The 21,778-nt window shown below is 43.6% G+C and overlaps 1 protein-coding gene across 2 annotated transcripts in view; it reads right to left on the bottom strand.

Annotated features, from left to right (window-relative positions):
* LOC124722114 (organic cation transporter protein-like) overlaps positions 1-21,778 on the bottom strand; it is a 199,027-nt gene that overhangs the window by 100,896 nt on the left and 76,353 nt on the right. For both annotated transcript variants that reach the window (XM_047247321.1, XM_047247320.1), the window contains exon 3: positions 5,551-5,818. In XM_047247321.1, the coding sequence (XP_047103277.1) occupies positions 5,551-5,818 (268 nt within the window). The remainder of the gene's footprint in view (positions 1-5,550; positions 5,819-21,778) is intronic.

Below are 21,778 nucleotides of genomic sequence, written 5' to 3'. Positions count from 1 at the left end.
TCGCTAAAGTGAACGTTGCTCGTACGTGCATGTACCGGCTCTGTGAAGATAAACCTTGACATCAAACCTACAGAATGGAATTACTGTGCGTAGCATGACGTGCAGTCTGGTGTAGCCTGCCTATTGCGTTTTTTGTACCTTATTGGATACAGACGATGCTGCTGTAGTCACCATAATTTTCTGTTCCATTTATTTGTGTCATGGATGAAAGAAAGTGATCGTTTACCTTTGTAAGAAGTTTGTGTTCTATCTTAATGTTTAAATAAAGATAACATTAACAGAAAGAAGTACGCAAAATACCGACCGCATTGTGGAAGTGTAAATTGGATACTTTTTTAAGCCTTAAGTGAAAAAAAAACAAGGTTGGTGCGAACGCGACTCGAACATCGACGAGTCCACACATTCTTTCCCCACGGCATTGCCTCATCTCACAGAGCTAATGGAACAGCTTCAGCACAGCGTAGAGTTCAGGCTACCTGTTCTGCACGCAATTATAGCATTGCCTGCTCACGATCACCGTTTTCTTAAACGTATTTCTATTCATCCGACCGGCAAGTGCGGTATTTTTTCATCACCCTTCCGTAAACGCCACGTATGGAATATGCAGGAAAGTCAAACATTAAGTATGTTTCTGACGGTCGGCGATCTGCAGGATGGTCAACAGAGGATACACTGTTTATCCTGGACTCATATTCTCTCACCCACACTTCAAAAGCACCACCCTGGTGAATTATGCTGATGGTGGTCGTGAATGGCCAGCCAATTGAGTTTCAGTCGGACATGGTGGCATTGGTCAGTCTAATTAATCTCTAATGGGCTGTCCATCGTTGCAACGACTGCTTCGTCAAGCAGTATCTTAAAATGAGGTGACGAAAGTAATGTGATACCTGCTATCATCGCATCTGACCTCCTTTTGCCAAACGTAGTGCAGCAACTCGACGTGGCGTGGACTCAAGTCGTTGAAAGTCCCCATGTTGCGTCTAAAGCCATCCATAACTGCGGAAGTGTTGCCGGTGCAGGGATTTGTGCACGAACTGACCTTCCGATTAATTTCATGTTCAATGGCATTCATGTCAGATAATCTTGGTGGCCCAATCATTCGCTCGAATTGTCCAGAATGTTCTTCAAACCAATCTCGAACAATTGTGGTTCAGTAACATGGCGCATAGTCATCCGTATGAAATTCCATCGCTGTTTCGGAAAATGAGGACCGTGAATGGCTACAAATGGGCTCCGAGTAGCCGAACATTATCATTTCCAGTTAATAATCGATTTAGTTGGCTTTGAGGACCCTGTTCATTCCATGAAAACACAGACCACACCATTATGGGGCCACCACCAGTTTAAACAGTGACTTGCTGACAACTTGGGTCCATGGCTTCATTGGGTCTGCGCCACATTCGAACCCTGCCATCGGCTTTTACTAGCTGAAATCGGGACTCATCTAACCAATCATCTAGGGTCTAACCGATATGGTAACGAACAGAGGAGTCGCGCTGCAGGCGATGTCGTGCTGTTAGCAAATGCACTCGCGTCGGTAGTCTGCTGCCATAGCCCATTAACGTCAAATTTCGCAGCACTGTCGTAACAGATCCGTTCGTCGTACGTCCCACATTGTTTACATGGTTATTTCATGGAATTCTGCTTGTCTCTTAGCATTGACAATTATATGCAAAGGCTGCTGCTTTCGGTCGTTAAGTGTTGGCTGTTGGTCACTGCACTGTCCGTGGTGAGTGGTAATGCCTGAAATTTGATATTCTCGCTACACTCTTGATACTGTGAATCTTGGAATGTTGAATTCTCTAACGATTTCCGAAATGGAATGTCCAATGCGGCTAGCTCCAACTACCACTCCTTGTTCAAAGTCTGTTAATTCTCGCCGTGCGGTCATAATCACGTCGGAAACCTTTTCACATGATTCACCCGCCAATTCACTGCCCTTTTATACCTCGTGTTCGTGGTACTACCCCCATCTGTGTAAGTGGATGTCACTCTCCCATGATGTTTACCACCTCACTGTATAGTCAGCAGTGTGTTACATTGTGGGGGAAGTTGTCCATCTGGCACATTTTAAGAACATGGAACAGTAGCTCACATTGTTAGTGGGAAATTCATCACTGCCGCAAAATATTTTTGGGCTTGTAGCTTTTTCTTCATTTGGATTCGAGATCACGGACAAAGACCATAATGTTCCCCAATCTGTCACCTTTCAAGATCTGGACTCTTTGCTATGGTTATATAAGAAGCTGTTTGACAATACATTAGATCGGGCAGAAAGTTTCGAGTAGTCAGCAATACCTAATATCTGTCGCCCCCAACCCATTCCCGTCACAATGTACCGTAGGTTTATTTCTCCTAGTAAAGGTATTTCTCTTATTTCATCTATCTAGCAGGCCACCCCTTAATGGTGATTCAGAAGCCATAGAGCGCCGCACGCCGTTGTGTCGATTTTAAACAGACAGGCGGTGTTCAATGTGTTGACGACTTCTATCACATTGACAACCAGAGGATTTGCTGGAAAAGTTGTCAGGGTGCCAATATTTTACCCACACTGACTTATGTGACACATACTTGCGGTTGCTATTGGATGCCACTTCTCAACGTTTATTAGTGCTCAAAACTTCATTTGGGTTTTACCGGTTTAATCACTTGCCCTCTGGAAAATCCGCAGCCCCAGGAATTTATCAAAAGTATTTGGAGCAATTGATTAAGAACATTCCATGTTGTATCATCTACCTTGATGACATCTGGGTGATGGGCTTCACGTGGCAGGATCACTTACAGAATCTACACGTGGCTTTCCAACACCTCCTGAAGAGCCATTGTTGCAAGTTGGAGAAACGTAATTGTTTTGCTCGAAAGGTTTTTGGGACATGTGAATAGCAAAGATGGTCTCGTCCCTACAGAGAAGTACATCAAAGGCATAATTAACCTGCTGGTGCCCAAGAACCTGAAAGAGCTCCAGTCCTCTTTCTGCAAGATTTCTTATTACGCTAACTTCATTCCCCAGTCCACCCACATCTGCCGTCCCCTTAACCAGCTTCCCCAAACGGAGTTGGGTGGTCTATGGACTGTCAGCAGGATTTTCAATCCTTCAAACGGTGTTTGTGCTCAGCTCCCTGTTAGGCTTCTTTTACGCCAGGTAAGGCATTAACCCTGGCCGGCGATGTGTTCCAATACGGCATTGGTGTGGTCCTGCCGCATAGGAACTCAGAAGACACCAAGCAGCCCATCATTTACACATCGAAGATGCTTCCTGTGGTACAATTTAAATATTTGCACATGGAAAAGGAGGAGCTGAATGTCATTTTCGGTGTTAAAAAGTTTAATGTTTGTTGTAGGAGCAAATCCCCTAGTCATCACCGACCATAAGCCACTGATTTCATTATTCGGCCCTCTTTCTAAGCTGCCAGATAGGACTGCCCATCGATTGCAGAGTTAGCCAGTCTTTCTCAGTATTTATTGCTATGATATTCATTACCAGTCCTCCACTCAGCATGCTCATGCAGATACACAGTTGCAGTTGGTAGTGGGACCCGATTCGCAGTTCAATCGGCAGGACGCCCTCGTTTTCCCATTGGACAATATGTTGCAGCAGGCATTGCAGGATTCTCCTTTGACGACGTGGGATAGAGCTCCGCCATGGCCACCGACTAATTTTTCCAGAGAAGCTTCTGTAAAGTTTGGAAGGTAGGAGACCAGATACTGGCAGAAGTAAAGCTGTGAGTACCGGGCGTGAGTCGTGCTTCGGTAGCTCGTGCTTCGGTAGCTCAGATGGTAGAGCACGTTAATGGGCTATGGCAGCAGAAGAGCTTCTGTAAAGTTTGGAAGGTAGGAGACGAGATACTGGCAGAAGTAAAGCTGTGAGTACCGGGCGTGAGTCGTGCTTCGGTAGCTCAGATGGTAGAGCACTTGCCCGCGAAAGGCAAAGGTCCTGAGTTCGAGTCTCGGTCGGGCACACAGTTTTAATCTGCCAGGAAGTTTCATAACAGGCGTTACATTTATAACATCTTTAGGTCAGTGACTGTGCCCTGTCCTCGAGGTTTCCGTATGCTACCATTTAAAAAGATAATGCCAAGGTCATACGTTATTCGTGATATCATTACCCGGCTTAATACACAGGGTGTTCGACTTTTGCCTTGGCCAGCATCCTCTCCAGAAATGTCACCTACTGAAAGCATCTGTTCATGGGTTGCAGAGAGACTGGCAAACCACCACTCGACAACCATTATGGTTGATTAACTATGGCACAGAGTTGAAGCAACATGGAATACCGTACCCATACTAGTAATTAAAGCTCAGTTGCGCTCATTGCCCATTCTAGCTAGAGCCACTGTTGCTGCCGAAGGCTGCAAGATGGTGGTGGCTCTATGTATTTAAATTCGCTTTCTATACATCCTCAAATCAGTTTGAAATTAATTTCTATCTTTTATCACAGAGATAAGAAAACGTCCATCTTTCGCAACCGCAATTTATTCTTATGTACCAGACATGTTCTGCCTATTCACGTTAGCCATCTTCAGTGCCTTACAATGTATATAAAATTACTTAATTGCACATATTTTAATGTGAAAGTTGTAGTTTTTTAGATTTTTAACATCAAGTACAAAGAACATATAACTGGAAAAAGACAGACATCGCAATATTATGCCATAACGACAAAACAAAGGGTGTGCTCACTCTACAGAAGGAATATTCTCTCCCCCCCCTTCTCTCTCTCTCTCTCTCTCTCTCTCTCTCTCTCTCTCACGCACACACACACACACACACACACACACACACACACACACAGAGAGAGAGAGAGAGAGAGAGAGAGAGAGAGAGAGAGAGAGGGGGGGGGGATGGGGGATAAAAGCTTTCCTAGGCCCACACTCAAATATAAATAAAACCTGTCGAAAGAAGCAAAGCAATGTCTTTAGGTTTTTAATACACAAAGCGGAACCAGTAAATCATCATATCCTAGACAAGTAAATTCTCTGTTAGTTTGTGTTCCTAAAGATACATCTGTCACATAGTTAAAGAAACTAACAGCGCTGTCTATTGGTTCTCTGTCGTACTACGACTGTGACAGCTCCACCCGTTGGTCCTTTGGTGTACTATGCCGTGATTAAATATCCACACTACTTAAGCTGAGCAGACGATTTTGGAGATACTTTAGATTACGATATTTTGTTTTCCGTCATCTGATTTCGATTAAATAAAGCCTGTATGTTACCCCAGCTACCCCATTTCATAATCTAATTCCTTTAGCATCGCCTTATTTCATTGGAATACATAATCCTCGTTTTACGTTTGTTGTTATTAATCTTTCCAGACACAATCTCTATGGAATCTCTACTGCTCAATTGTGGTTTCAGCTGGATGTGGCACACGTGAAGAAAGTAGTGGACACTCTTTCGAACTGAAGCCATTCTTATGGCTAGAGGCGGTGCTACGCGGTATCAGCGCGATCTCTCCTGGTGTGGATCAATGTTCTGTACGCTGTGCTTACATTGATAGAGTTCCTAAGTGTTGTGGCGTGCCAGGAAGACTGAAGTGCATGCAGCGTACCTCTCCGGCGATGGTGGCGCGAGGGTTCTCGAAGACCCAGTGCTCGCAGCGCAGAGTGTCATTGGAGAAGAGGGAGGCCGGGCACTCTCCGTCGGGCGCTGCGGTGTCGGTGTCGGTGTCGGTGTCGTTGGTCCGGGCGTAGGCGAGGCAGCGAGCCGGTCGCAGGGCGCCCGCGCGCGTCTCGTGGGGCACGGCGTACCGCAGCCAGCGCGGCTCCAGCTCCAGCCCCGCGCTGGTCCAGTCCGCCTCGCACCCCGGAACGTGGCATCTGCACACAACTCGCCTCTGGAGACACTGTTTCCCACATAACACCTTCACAGTCAATGTCACTTACAAGTGCGAATCAGATTATTAATTACTGAAACCTGACAATTGTTTAGGAAGGAAGATTACAGTTTAACGCCCCTTCCAAGAATTAACTGATGAAATTGTAAACGATGTTTTTCAGAAAATCATTAAGTGTTTCTCTGCAAATGGGCTCTCATTAAACTTTGACAAAACACAGTATATACGAGGTTTGTCCGGAAAATACGTATAAAAGTTGAATAATGTCTTTATGTTACAAGTTGCAGTCACCGCCAGGTGGGACTACTGCTGTAATCAATCCCATCAACGCTCTGTTCGAGTCAGAGCACTCTGCGTGAAGGTGGGAGTGTGCGGCAGCTTGTTGACAGTTACCCTTTTTCACCTGCCGTCGGCATGTAGCTCTCTCTGATTGAGGAACAGCGCGTCAACATCAAGTTTCTTGCAAAGCTAGGCAAGAATGGCCGTGAGATTTTTGAGTGTTTGAAACAGGTTTACGGAGACAATTCTCTGAAGGAACCAACCGTGAATAAGTGGTTAAAAAGGTTCCGGGATGGCCGAGAAGAAGTGAACGATGACCTTCGCCCAGGACGCCCGTCGACATCGAGTTCCGATGCAAATGTTGAACGAATTCGGGCTTGTGTTCTTAAAGACCGTAGATTGACAGTCAGAATGATTGCTGACGAGCTGTCAATCCCCAAAACAATCGTTCAAGAAATCCTGACATAAAAACTTGAAATGAAGAAATTGTGTGCGAAAATCGTACCGAAGCTCTTGGCGCCAGAACAGAAAGCGAAGAGGGTTGAGTGCTGTGAGGATTGGTTGGAAGCAGAGGAACTAGGGGACTTTATCAACCGAGTCATCACTGGAGACGAGTTCTGGTTTTACGAATTCGATGTGGAGCTCAAATCTCAAAGCAAGGAATGGAAACTAGCAGGAGAACTGAGAACAAAAAAGTCGCGAAAATCAAGGTCCAATGTGAAGACAATGTTGATTGTTTTCTTTGATTCTAGGGGCATTGTTCACAAGGAATTTGTCCCTCCCGGCCAGACAGTGAACGGAAATTTTTACGTTGAAGTTCTGACACGTCTCAGAGCTCGTGTGGCCCGAGTTCGACCGGAGTTGGCAAAAGAGGGCAAGTGCATCCTTCATCACGACAATGCGCCCGCTCACACGTCGCTCGTTGTGCGCGAGGTTTTGGCCCGAAGCTCAATCACCGTGACAGACCACCCGTCTTATTCACCCGATTTAGCCCCGTGTGACTTCTTCATGTTCCCGAAATGCAAAATGGTGCTTCGGGGGCGGCACTTGGGAGATGTGGAAGCCATCAAGGCGTAAACGACACGGCAACTGAACAACATCACAACTGAAGACTTTCAGCAATGTTATCAACAGTGGAAACGGCGTTGGCAGAAGTGCCGGCCAAACCTCGTGCAGTTCCACACAGTAAATGGAATGACACGATTAATAAATACAGACTTCGATCAGAAATCGGTAGCTAAGGTAGAATATTCCAGATGTCTAGGTGTATTCATTGATGAGGGGTTGAACTGGAAAAAACACACTGAAGATCTGCTGAAACGTTTGAGTTCAGCTATTTATGTTATTAGGGTCATTGCAAATTTTGGCGGTGTACATCTCAGTAAATTAGCTTACCACGCCTATTTTCATTCTCTGCTTTCGTATGGCATCATATTCTGGGCTAACGCATCATTGGGTAAAAGAGTGTTCATTGCACAAAAGCGTGTTATCAGAATAATTGCTGGAGCTCATCCAAGATCACCCTGCAGACACTTATTTAAAGAGCTAGGGATCTTCACTGCAGCCCCACAATATATATATATATATATGTATATATATATATATATATATATATATTCACTTACGAAATTTGTTATTAACAATACGAACGAATTCAAAAGTAATAGCAGTGTACATGGCTACAACACTGGGAGAAATGATGATCTTCACTACTCAAGGTTAACTCTAACTTTGGCTCAGAAGGGGGTAAATTATGCTGCCACAAAAGTCTTTGGTCACTTACGTAATAGCATCAAAAGTCTGACAGATAGCCATATAGCATTTAAAAGGAAATTAAAAGAATTTCTGAATGGAAACTCCTTCTGCTCATTAGTGGAATTTTTGGATATAGTAAGTGGGTAGTTTCCGCACCCCCCACACAAAAAAAGATTAAAAAATATTGTCATGTAATATTTTGTGTAATGTAATATCTTGTATAGACACCTTTTATTGACCTGACACGTTCCACATCATTAAGAAGTGTCGTATTCATGATCTATTTATCAAGTACTATTCTAATCTAATCTTCCAAGACAAGATCATTAGACACAAAACAGAAGCTTGTGTTGGGGATTTGCCTTAAGCAGTCTTACGGAAACCTCGAAAACCTAAACCTGGGATGACCGGATGGGGATTTGGCCTTGTATTTTGGACTACCGCCAAACACTACGGCATCTCGCTCCGCAAATATCAGTGACACATCTCAGCACACAAAATTTGTTATAAGTCTTGCATTTTGGCTTCAGAAAAAGCTTTTTTGATGCGCTTGCTCAGCTGACTGATAATGTGAGGACAGTAGGTTCTTCTTTTATTTAACAACTGCATATCATAGAGGGGATCACGCGATATTCCTACGTAAGTTTAAAGACTACGAAATTACGGCCAAATCTGAGCTATGGCTAATTTCATACCTGGAAACTAGGAAGTAGAACGCTGTTCTCCAGTTTCAAACGAACAGATTTGTATCTGACTAGGGTGCTGTATGAGAGGGTGCCGCAGGGTTCTGTTCTGGATTCGTTGCTTCCCTTAATATAAATTGCTCAAAGAGTCTTTGGCACCATCTCATGCTTTGCACAGTTTTCGAGTTTTCGATCGCGGACCTCTTTATTTTCTTTTGACCACACTAAACCTTTAGGTACAGCCACCTGCGTATTGGAAGTCGATGTACATCTGATTTCACTGTGCGAATCAATAGAATGCGTCATGTCTACAACCGTCAACGGGACAATGCGAGCTACGTACAATGTTTAGTCTGTCTGCATGCTCGAACGGCCATGCAACGCATGCATTGCCACTGAACGGAAGATGGATTGTGAGTGGGTGATGATGTTCGCCGAACTGGTGTACATCACGCTGACTTCGTTCCAACACTCATCCGCTATGAGAGACAAAACATAGACAATCTGTAGGTTGTTTCTTGCAAAGAAGAAAACAGCAAGCAGTCATTGTTAATATTGCGATTCTTTCACACAAACAGCACCGTTACCGGTTTCCAGGTGACAGGTTCATCTTCAGACGGTTGTCCATATTTAGACACACATTTTTTGTTGCGTACATTAGTTTTCGGCTGTTTACTTGTATTCCCCATTGTGGTGAAAGCTCCTTGAAATGGTCGTGCTCTCCAGCAGAAAAAGATATGAGAAACATCCTAGTAACTGTACCTAATAGTCCATGAAAAGAAATCTTTATGTCGAAAATCTTGTGCCAAAATTTTTTAATGTTGACTGCTTGTCCTCACGAAATAGTGAATGGCACTTTTTTGCGCTCGCTCGCTCGCTCGCTCACACACACACACACACACACACACACACACACACACACACACACCGAAAAGAGTTTGCGAATCGGAACCAACGGTGTACAATGATTGCGATGTGTATACTGTCTTCATGTGGCAAAATATTTGTTGTGTTTGGTCTCGTGGCAGTGACACTTAGAACAGTTTCTTAGAACATCTGAATTCAATCCACTTGAATATTTGGCTTCACCGTAGACGTAGGACTGCATGCCTTCCCTTCCTTATGTTGGCACGAGGAAGGTTAATGGTATGTTGGGACATACCGGTTATAGAAAGCCAACTGTCTCTTATTTGTATCTTCAGGCTGATATTTGTCACCATCCGGCTCAGTGTGAGGGGGTTCTTCGTCCCTTGGTGTATAGGTCCTATGTCATCTCGAACTCTGAAAGTTTGCCAGCTGAGTTAGTCCACGTCGAAGCCACTTTACACCGGAATTATTATAGTGAAAGACAGATCAGATTCACCAATCAAATGTTCAAATGTGTGTGAAATGTTATGGGACTTAAGTGATAAGGTCATCAGTCCCTAAGCTTACACACTACTTAACCTAAATTATCCTAAGGACAAACACACACACCCATGCCCGAGGGAGGACTCGAACCTCCGCCGGGACCAGCCGCACAGTCCATGACTGCAGCGCCCAGACCGCTCGGCTAATCCCACGAGGCATCAGATGCTCGTTACATTGTCTACCAACTGTGAGTTGGGTGAGTGATGAAAATAACGAAGTGGCACATAAGTTTACGGTCATTTCGCCTTACGCCGGTAGCATTTCCGACAGAACTGGTGATATCCTACGGAAAGTGAAGTGTGTTTTTCCACCATCATCTGAAATTGGGGCCCTTTTAGGATCTGTAAAGGACGATCTTTCAGTATGAATGAAAAAGTAACGTGTGGCATAATTTACCTCAGTGTGGGGACCAATTTTCTTTTTGCTGCGAAACAAATTTATTTTTTTTTTTTTTTTTTTTTTTTTTTTTTTTTTTTTTTTTTTTTTTTTTTTACTCTCGTAGCTAGGAAGTGTAAAACGACGATTTTGACATTCAAAGATTAACCAAGTCAGTTGAGCAACGTACATAGGATATTTCTGCTTTTCCTATCCCTCGACCTTTTACTTTTTTTTTTTTTTAGTAATACGTAGAAGGGCAAGGAGAAGATGTTTCTCAACCCACTATTCCCAGTTCACAAGCGAGCTATTGCAGCGCCACCAGTTGAGCAGTTGATGAAGCCTCTGGTAGATAGCGGCGCCACTAGTGATTTCACATGTACTGCCGCTAGGTTGAACCAGTCGTAGACATATTATCGGTCCATATCTTATGTTCCTTGTACTTAAATGACATCTTATGCGTCCATGCCATGAATTTTTGCAATTTTGGTCGAAAACTTGAAGTTTGTGTGTTGCTCCTCCCGGCTATGACAAGAGTCTTTATGTGGCCTACGCTGCACTGGCAGCAGCAGCTGGACCCAAGGTTCGATTTTAAGAGGGGGGGCACAGTCTTGTGTTGTCTTTCTTCCTCTCCTCTTCCCACCCTCGAAATTTAACTTACCGTCAGATGCGCATATAACGTACCACAGATGCGTAGGGCTTTCATAATAATAGAAATAATTTGAAATGTTTTAATATAACCAAATAGTTTTTCTTACATTAGTGGTTAGTACAGTGTTCTCGCTTTTTTGCCGAGGTGGGAGGGGGGGGGGGGGTTTGGGCTTATGATACCACCTGCTTCCACCGCCCCTGACCCCTCCTCTTCCTGCTTCGCCCCTCACCACCTGGACGCGTGTCTGAAGAACGAAAATTTTTGCTTCACGTATGTAACGCTTTTGCACGTATATTACCAAGTTTAAGTTTAGTTATTAATTTTGTCGGCCCCACACAGAGTACAATTTTGTTATGGCCATCCCGTTCTATCAGTCGAATTAGGTAGAAAACGATGAAAACCCTGACTTTACAAGAGTTAATGACGAGCGTTGCATCCTTGCGTGTCACTCCACGGCTCTTCGTCCATGAAATGAGAGCAATTTCTGTTAAATTAGTGCCATTGAGAGGCAGAATCCACTTGTTCTTTGACACAGAGCCGTCGTTGATTAATGGGACGTGAGCTCAAACAACGGAACGCCTTACAGTTGCTCCCTCTGTAAGTGGGGATTCAAATCTTCGATGTCTTTGCCTTGTAGCAGAACACTGAAAGAGGAAGTACAACACATAGCAACACTTAAGAGAGAGTATCTCGGAAATCACTGAATCTGTTCAGTATTTAGTGGCAAGCAGGAAATGCTCCTAGTCATGTGAAGAGGCTTAAAACACGTCGCGTATTTTAAGTTTTTACTCCCGTAAGCACTGTTGGCTATTCACACGGCCGAGCGTCAGTATGCTGGAATACACGTCGCTGTGAATCAGGTCGGAGGAGAGGTAGGAAATGCATCCCTGCTATAGTTAAATATCCCAGGAATGTGCGAATTACTTGAATATGAGATGCGTTAGATACTTTCGGCAAATCTGCTTTTAAATGGTAATCACTCTCAGTGAGTACGACTGACATCTTCAACAGATTCTTAACATAAAAGATTAAAATCTAACAGGAATAACATTGTACAACGACTGTTGTAGTTACACGTAATGTGAATCATGAACTAGCGTAAATCAAAAGATTACGTGGCTGCTTGTTTTATTTAAATTCATGGAAACGACTAGGAAAGCATCTTTGGGGATGACAAATGATGGTTTATTATTCGTAAAACATAAAAAAATCATTTCTTTGCGTGCCAGCGTCACATGCCTCGATTATTTTAAAGCAGAAGAAAAAGTATTTAATTTAAAAAAAAACATCTGTTACCACCTGTGAACCATAGGCTTTGCCGCGGTGGTGTGGCTTCTGTATTTCAACGATATAGTCAAACATAACGTTGGTATCTACACGTCGGAGGGAAATCCGTGAACGTGCCAAACTAAAAGTCACTGGGGTGCAAAACTTATGGATTTTCTCATTATGTGTCACTGCCAAGCAACATACTCGATGAAACTTGTACCATAAATAGAAAGAACTGCTACAGTATAGTACGGAAAGTAACTGAAAGAAATAAGCTATGAGACGAACATTCGAACCAGGAAAAGAAATGACTAATAATGGTACAAGCTACCCTCCTCCATACAACGTACGATGATTTGCGGAGTATGTATGGAAATGTAGATGTAGAAACTATTATTCAAACACAATAATTACACTGAAGCAACCGCGATTCGTGGTGGTCCTCTGGACATTACAAAAGATGAGACATGGTTCTTAAAAGGACGTGTGATCACCACGGAACACAATGCATCATCTGTAAAGTGCTCTGACGCTGGCCACAGGGCTACTGAGAAATTGTTGTGGGAAGGCGTTCCATTACTCCACAATGTTGACAACTGCTGGTTGGTTGGTGCATGTGGACACGCAGTAATACGTCTCCCCAACGCATCCGACACGTGCTCGATGTGAATTATATATACTTGTGTTGTCTTCATTCCAATAGTTCCTACGTCTTCATGCATTGTCATCTGTAAAAATGAAGTCAGGGTCGAATGCATCTCTGGAAAGTCGCACATGGCGAAAAAGTACCGGGTCACAATGTATGTGTACAGTGTTCAAAGATTTGAGGGTCAGCACACCAATGCAACCGCATGTCTCGCAACACAGTAACACCTGGACCACCAAAACGATCACGGTCGACAATGTTCCTGCGTGCATTACGTGTTCCCACCTCTCACTATGTGAGGGTACGAACATATTCGTTTTGGTAGTCAAGGTGTTATAGTTTGCGGAGGCATAGTGTCGCATGGTCGTACTGACCTCCAAAACTTTGAACACTGTACGAGGGGCGGTTGAAAAGTCCATGCAAAGTCCGAGAGATGGCACCACCGGCGCGTATCGAGGTCATGTTTAGTTAGTAGCATCTTTGGAAAGAACGCACTCCAAGTTTCAGCCATATTGGTCTATTTCTTTGTGTTTGGCATTCGTGGGAATCAAGGAAGTCGAGTGACTGTCAAAAAATGGACGAAAAAGAATTTCGTGTGGTGATTAAACATTACTTTATGAAAGGCAAAACGCTTTAGGAGACTAAAGAGAAGCTTGATAAACATTACGGTGACTCTGCACCTTCGATTAGAACAATTTATAAATGGTTTCAAAATTTTCGGAGTGTCCATATGGGCACAAGTGATGATTAATGTTCTGGACGCCCTGAGGAGGTTACAACTCCAGAAATCATTGATAAAATCCATGATATGGAGATGGATGACAGAAGAGTTAAGGTGCGTGAGATTGCTAGTGCTGTGATCGGGTACATAATATTTTGCATAAACATTTGGGCATCAGAAAGCTATCCGCAAGATGGGTTCCGCGATTGCTCACGCTTGACCAAAAATGGAATCGTGTGAAATGTTGCAAGGATGGTTTGCAGCTGTTTAGGAAGAATCCGTAGGACTTTAAGTGTCGTTTCGTCACTGTGAATGAAACATAGATATATTACTATACTCCTGGGACCATACAACAATCTAAACAATGGGTTACCAATGGAGAATCTGCACCAAAAAATGCAAAGACCATTCCTTCGGCCGGAAAGGTTATGGCGATTGTCTTTTGGGATTCGCAAGGGATAATCCTCATCGACTATCTGGAAAAGTGTAAAACTATTACAGGTGCATATTATTCATCGTTATTGGACCGTTTGAAATCCGAGCTGCAAGAAAAACGCCGGCGTTTGGACCGCAAAAAGTCCTTTTCCATCACGACAATGCACCAGCACACACCTCAGCAGTTGTGGTCGAAAAATTAATGGAAATAGGATTCCAACTCGTTTCACACCCTCCCACCCCCCTATTCTCCAGACTTGGCTCCTTCGGACTACTATTTGTTCGCCAGTTTGAAGGAATGGCTGGCAGGACAACGATTTTATTCAAACGAGGGGGTGATTGCAGCAACTAATAGCTATTTAACAGACTTGCACGATTCCTATTATTCGGAATGGATTAATAAATTAGAACAGCGTTGGACGAAGTGTATAAGTCTAAAAGGAGACTATGTCGAAAAATAAAAAAAGGTTTACCCCAAACACGTAAGTAGTTTTTATTTTTGCACAGAAATTTCAAACAGCCCTCGTACACTCACCGGTCAACGTTTTTCTGACACCGTATTCCATCCCTATGCGCGATTTTTCATGGGTGCATTCGGCCCACGATTTCATTTTTATACATGATAATGCCCGACCGCAAGTGGAGGAGCTCTGGGAACGAGAGTATCTTCAAGGAATGGACTGGCCTGCCCATTCCCTCTGCTTAAATCACATCGATCATGTGTAGGATTCCTTGGGGAGATCTATTTCAGCGCGTCCACGTGCACCAACGACCATCCAGCAGATATCAAAGTCGCTGGTGGAGACATAGAACCCACTACCATAAGAAATTTTTACCAACCTTGTGGCCAGCATGGGAGCACATTACAGAACGTGCACTGCCGCCCGTGCTGATCACCCTATTAAGAGCCATGCCTCGCCAATTGTAATGTTCAGAGGATCACCATGTCTCGCGATGACTTCACTGTTCATGTCGTCTTTCAATAAAAGTGTAATTTCTGTTCGTCTCATAGTGCATTTTTTTCAGTCACCATCTGTACTATACTGTAGCAGTTTCATCGAGCTACGTTACTTGCAGTGACACATCATGCGAAAGCTACTTTCGCCCTTAAGTTTTCAACATCAGTGCATGTTTCCTGAAAAGGGGCAGTTGCCTTTTCAGTAGTTGGAGGGGACAACAGTCTCGACAAGCCAATTTGGCCTTGTGTTGCCATGTTGGCACTGCAGAAGGTTTAAAGCACGGGGGAACTGTAGCACCTTTATTTTCCGAGTACTTGCAGCTCTATGTAATGACGACTGCGTCCCACTGGGTAAAATATTCCCGAAGTATAATAGCCCCCATTCGGGTTTCCGGGCAGGGACTACTCAGTAGGATGTTGTGCAAGGTAAAAACGAAACTGACTTTTAGGCAGTCGGTACTTGGAATGTTGTAGCCATTAATCATGTAGGTTGGTTAGTGAACTTGAAAAGAGACACTAATATGTCAAATTTAGATATAGTGGGAATTAGTGTAGAGCGGTGACAGGATAAACGGGATTTCTGCTCTGGTGATTATCAACAATATTCAAATATAGATATGAAGGGGTAGGTCTAATAATGAATGTGAGTAAACTACTATTAACAGCAAAATGTACGGACCATTGTAACCAAAATACAAAACCATGACCCACGGCGGTAGTACAAGTATACACTCTGTTCAAAAGTATCCGGACATCTCCTAGTGGACATTAATATAGGATATGAAATGAAATGTCGTGTGGCTATGGCCTCCCGTCGGGTAGACCGGTCGCCTGGTGCAAGTCTTTTTGGATGACGCCACTTCGGCGAGTTGCGCGTCGATGGGAATGAGATAATGATGAAGACAACACAACACCCAGTCCCTGGGCGGAGAAAATCTCCGACCCAGCCGGGAATCTAACCCGGGCCCCTGTGCATGGCATTCCGTCGCGATAGGCTACTCAGCTACCGAGGCGGACAATATGGGATATGTCCACCCTTCACCACCTATGGACGAATTGAACTCCGCTGGAGATACTTTCAATGAAGTGTCTGAAAGGTGAAGATTAATTAACTAAGCCGGCCGGAGTGGCCGAGCGGTTCTAGGCGCTACAGTCTGGAACCGCGCGACCGCTACGGTCGCAGGTTCGAACCCTGCCTCGGGCATGGATGTGTGTGATGTCCTTAGGTTAGTTCTAAGTTCTAGGGGACTGATGACCTCAGAAGTTAAGTCCCATAGTGCTTAGAGCCATAATTAACTAAATATCACTGAAGGAAAAACTGTGACCAGCAGCCCTTTTTGGCGAAATGATTTACTTCAGAGTAACTAGTTTAGGAGCAGGGACCATCGTCAACGGCATGGATTACACACTTTTGTCTCAAGGAAAAGTTTTGGTTTATACATTAAAGCATAGAAATCGGCTTCATTGACATGTGACATGACGAACCACAAGCTAGGCAACATCCCCTGCCAAAGTGAGACATGATAAGTGCAGTATCCGGGCAGGGAATAATAGTGCGAAAATTTGAATTTAGTTTTTGCGCTTTCTGGTAGAATTTGCGGAACTTTGAACTGGTGTAAGCCTGGTACATCGCCAAGCGAACTTTCGTATTGGACATCAGATTAAACGTCGACGTCAGTGTCGAGGTGATCCGTGGGCGGCGTGGGAAGGGGCAACTTTGGAAGGGACATAGTGTCGGTTTTAAGTATTTTCTTCCTACTGCGATCAAGAACACAAGACCTCGTCTCCGCTCTCCTTGTCTCCCTCCCTGTTTCTGGAAAGCACTTTTCAGAGAGGATGAAATGTCCAGTCACGAAGTTTCTTGCAGGAATAATTGCTTTGTGGCACGAATGAAACATTCTATTTTTTGGTGACAACTCAGTGACTTCGTTCAGACACGCGACATTTCTCAATTTTTTTCCCAGCGTGACCTCCCAGGCATTGGCGATCGCTGTGCACGTCTTAAAAAGCCCTGAGGCGGAACTCGTCACGCTCATTATGCGCGCCAAGAATTCCAATCTGTCTGGGAAAATGCGCACAGCACAAGAAACAATTGTAACATTAGTAAGCGTTCGCACGTGAGAGCAGACTGCCAAGAAAAACTATGACCTGCTTGAAACCAGTCAGAAGTGGTGAACAGTGGCTTGCATGAGATCATCTGACTAGAAAGACGTCACCTGCTAGACCTATGGCTGAACAGATTTCAGAATAACACGAGTTGAAACCGCAAAACCATTATACAATTATCTGTTGATTACTCTATTCCAGGAATTAGCCAACACCACCATTAAAAAAAAAAGGAGACTTGGATGACAATAGTATCCATCACGCAATATAAATATTATAGTGATTTTTAAGGTTTTATTGAAAGTCCAGCATTTCAGATATTCAAGTAAGAAAAAAGACTAGCCATGAGCCAGTCACGAGAGCTTTAAATGCGCGTGACTTCTGTAATCTATACTTAGCACAAGCCCTGATAAAATTTATGTTTGGAATACAAGTAGGTCAGTGAAAAACTGATGTTAAAACAATCCAAATCGCTTGAATAATAATAAAAAAAGGGTGTTAAACTTACTTAAGATCCGTTTTTAACAATAACTCGTTGTAGTTCTGTTAGAAGTTATGACAAAAATTGTCAGATAGTTTCGTTTTTACTCCTGTTAATTGTGAAATTATCATCTAAAACAACTAATAAATTTGTCCTCGTAACAAAGTAAAAGAAACTAATCTGTTTTTCATCCATTTGTAGTTTAGCACAGATTTAAATTTAGTGTAACGTCTTTTTATCTAAATCGCAAAATAAAAGCGATGGTGAAAAGACCAGTTATTACACAATTTAATTAAGTTATAAATCACGATAAAATCGATGGTATACTGCATACGAATGTTTTTCTTAACATTAGTTTGTGAAATACGTGGCCATGAAAGTCGACACGCGAATTTCGCTCGGATTGCAGTGTCTTTCAGACAGTATCATTCAGACAGTATCAGAAACAAAACTTTTACCGGGTTAATCTGGGGTTAATAGATTTGAACATTACTCGGCGTAATTACATTACAGTTGCTAGTCTGAAATTTTTGAGGCCAAGCCAAAATCTTAAAAATACTAAGGTGACGAATGCGCATTCAGTACTTTAGTTGCAGTGAAGAACGTGTCGATTTAGAACTGTTGCAGGAAATTTGAAATATTCGGCATGCGACATAATTATTCTCTTGTATGTCAAGCAGTAGGATCAAGGAACATTGCTGTAGTGACTGAGTAGCTCTACAAGTTTATGACTCCACTAAATTTGAAATAAGGTGTAATGAACTCAATCTTTATTGAGTATGTCAAACGGAACTCATTCAGTTATATTCTAGTAATTGTTTCGATGGAATACACGGAGAATTACAAGCCATTTTAAGATTACGCCACTATAATGATTAATTTTGCGGAGGTTTTCCTAGACAATTAATGGAAGAGGTAGAACTCTAATGCCTGCATCAGTGATGAATCGGCAACGTACTGGCGGTAAACAGGAATGAAAATCAGTACATTACGCCTACAATGCACAATGTTGGCAAGCCTCCTGCCCATACCGTTTCTGTAGATCCCATCTCTCGCAGTCTACTGACGCTTTGCAAAAAAACAGTTAAGTCCACGTCGACACTAACGGAATGCGTTTAGGTAGGTAACATATCTCAGTGATTAACATCAAAAGATCACAGGTTAACGTAAGCGTGAGATAAGCCATCGCAAATGTGAAATGCTGGCACATTAACAACCGGTGTAGTCGCCAGAATGTTGAATGCAAGCATGCAAACGTGCATGCATTGTGTTGTACAGGTGCCGGATGTCTGTTTGTGGGATGGAGTTCGATGCCTGTTGCATTCAGTCAGTCAGTAGAAGGACGGTTAATGCTCTTTGTGGATAATACTGGAGTAGTCGCCCGATAATGTCCCATCTGCGGTCGGCTGGAGGCAGATCTGGAAATCGTACAGGCCAAGGCGACACGTCGATACTCTGCAGATTATGTTTTGTTACAACAGAGGTATGTGGGCGTGTGTTATCCTGTTGAAAAACACCCTCTGGAATGCTGTTCGCCGGCCGGTGTGGCCGAGCGGTTCTAGGCGCTTCAGCCTGGAACCGCGCCACCACTACGGTCGCAGGTTCGAATGTGTGTGATGTTTTTAGGTTGGTTAGGTTTAAGTAGTTCTAAGATCTAGGGGACTGATGACCTCAGATGTTAAGTCCCATAGCGCTCAGAGCCATTTGAACAATTTTTAATGCTGCTCAGGAATGGCACGACAACTGGTCGAATCACCAGGCTGAAGTACAATTTCGCAGTCAGAGTGCGTGGGATAGCCACGAGAGTGTTTCTGCTGTCATGCGAAATCACACACCAGACCATATCTCCAGGCGTAGGTCCAGTGTTTCTATTGTGCAGACAGACTGGTGGCAGACCCTCAACTGGCTCTGACGCAGAACCAGGTTTCATCAGAAAACACAACAGACTTCCACTCTGCTCTCACACGAGCTCTCACCTGACACCAATGAAATCGCCAATGGCGGTGGTTTGGCGTCAGTGGAATGCACGCTACAGGGCGTCTGTCTCGGATCTGTTCTTGAAGTAACCGATCTGTAACAGTTCGTTGTGTCACTGTGGAGCCAACTACTGGTCAAACTGCTGCTGCAGATGCAGTACGATGTGCCAGAGCCGTCTGTCGAACACGATGGTCTTCCCTCTCGGGAGTGCCACGTATTCGTCCGGAACCCGGTGTTCTTGCGACCGTATTTCTCGTGACTTACCGCTGCCAGTAGTCACGTGTAGTGGCTACATGTCTGCCTAGTCTTTCTGCAGTCTCGCAGAAGGAACATTCAGCTTCTCGTATCCCTATTACACAACCTCGTTCAAACGCAGTGACGTACTGATATTGGCGTCTTTGTCGTCTTAAAGGCATTGTTGGTTAGCATCAACTTACCACGTCCAATCTAAAAAGTAACTAACGCTCACGACTGTTACAGTGTGTATTTAAAGCAAACCTGATTTACATCATGTTAGTGGCGTTACTAGCGCCAATCTTATACGACTGGCTACAATATAGCAGGTCAGCAACTGGAAGCAGTTAATTCCATAAATTATCTGGGAGTAGGCATTAGGAGTGATTTAAAATGGGATGATCATATAAAGTTGATCGTCGGTAAAGCAGATGCCAGACTGAGATTCATTGGAAGAATCCCAAGGAAATGCAATCCGAAAACAAAGGAAATAGGTTACAGTACACATGTTCGCCCACTGCTTGAATATTGCTCAGGAGTGCGGGATCCGTACCAGATAGGGTTGATAGAAGAGATAGAGAAGATCCAACGGAGAGCAGCGCGCTTCGTTACAGGATCATTTAGTAATCATGAAAGCGTTACGGAGATGATAGATAAACTCCAGTGGAAGACTCTGCAGGAGAGACGCTCAGTAGCTCGGTACGGGATTTTGTTGAAGTTTCGAGAACATACCTTCACCGAGGAGTCAAGCAGTATATTGCTCCCTCCTATGTATTTCTCGCGAAGAGACCATGAGGATAAAATCAGAGAGATTAGAGCCCACACAGAGGCATACGACAATCTTTCTTTCCACGAACAATACGAGACTGGAATAGAAGGGAGAACCGATAGAGGAACACGAAGTACCCTCCGCCACACACCGTCAGGTGGCTTGCGGAGTATGGATGTAGATGTAGATGCAGAAGGATAAAAGCATGGCATAGGAACTTTCTAGAGATTGAAAACGTGTGCAAACCGTTTGAAGAAAGACAGCGTATTTCTAGTGAACTGACAGACGACGCTCACCAAAATGTTCTTGCACAGCCTGAGGAAGTCGATTCGAGAAGTTTTGTAACTGCACAGCAGCGTAACTGTGCTTAATGTCCTCAAAAAGCACCTGCTGCGGTAATGTGAGAGTCCGGTAAAAGATGTTGCCAACACAAACCACAGAGATGCAACTTCCTGAGACGTGTTAACCACACTGCAGAAACAACGATTTCCGGAAAAACTTCGTTTTCCGATGAGGTCAATTTTCTGGAACTGGTTTTGGACATGATGCCCGTATAGGGATGCCTGTGATGCTCACGGACACATGCGGGATAGCGAAAAACATTATGTCATATCCCTTGATTTCTTCTTCTCAGGTTATATCAAGGACTGTGTTGAGACCACTGAAGTTTGTGCTCTTTATTATTCCGGGGGTCTGACTGTCGACGTTATCTACATCATCGCTCCAGAAAAATTCGACCAGGCGTCGGTGAAAACTGGAAAGGATCTCTACAGCCTTCATGTAACGAAAGAAGACCACGATGAAATGCTATGATCTACGGGAAACAATAATTTGGTGCCCTATGGGTTGTGTGTAATAGTAATAGTTTCCTAAATTTATTAGTTTGAACACTAGAACTCTATGAAATAAGTTGTTTGTAAGTATAGTTGCTACAAAACATACAACAGAATGGAACTACCAGTACACTAATTAAAAAAAAAGTTATACTCAAGCTGGGCAGAGGTTTTACCTGACAACCGGAGTAAATTAATAATGGGTTCCTTTTACCGACCCGACTTGAATGATACAGTTGGTGAACTGTTCAAAAAAAGAAATCTTGAATCCCATTCCAAATATGACCCCATTGATAGAGTTATAGTTGGTGGTGACTTCAATCAACCAGCGATATGTTTACGAAAATACATGTTTAAATT

Source organism: Schistocerca piceifrons, chromosome X, assembly GCF_021461385.2.
Source record: "Schistocerca piceifrons isolate TAMUIC-IGC-003096 chromosome X, iqSchPice1.1, whole genome shotgun sequence".
Classification (NCBI taxonomy): Eukaryota; Metazoa; Arthropoda; class Insecta; order Orthoptera; family Acrididae; genus Schistocerca; species Schistocerca piceifrons.
This window is presented reverse-complemented; position numbering and strand designations above follow the sequence as displayed.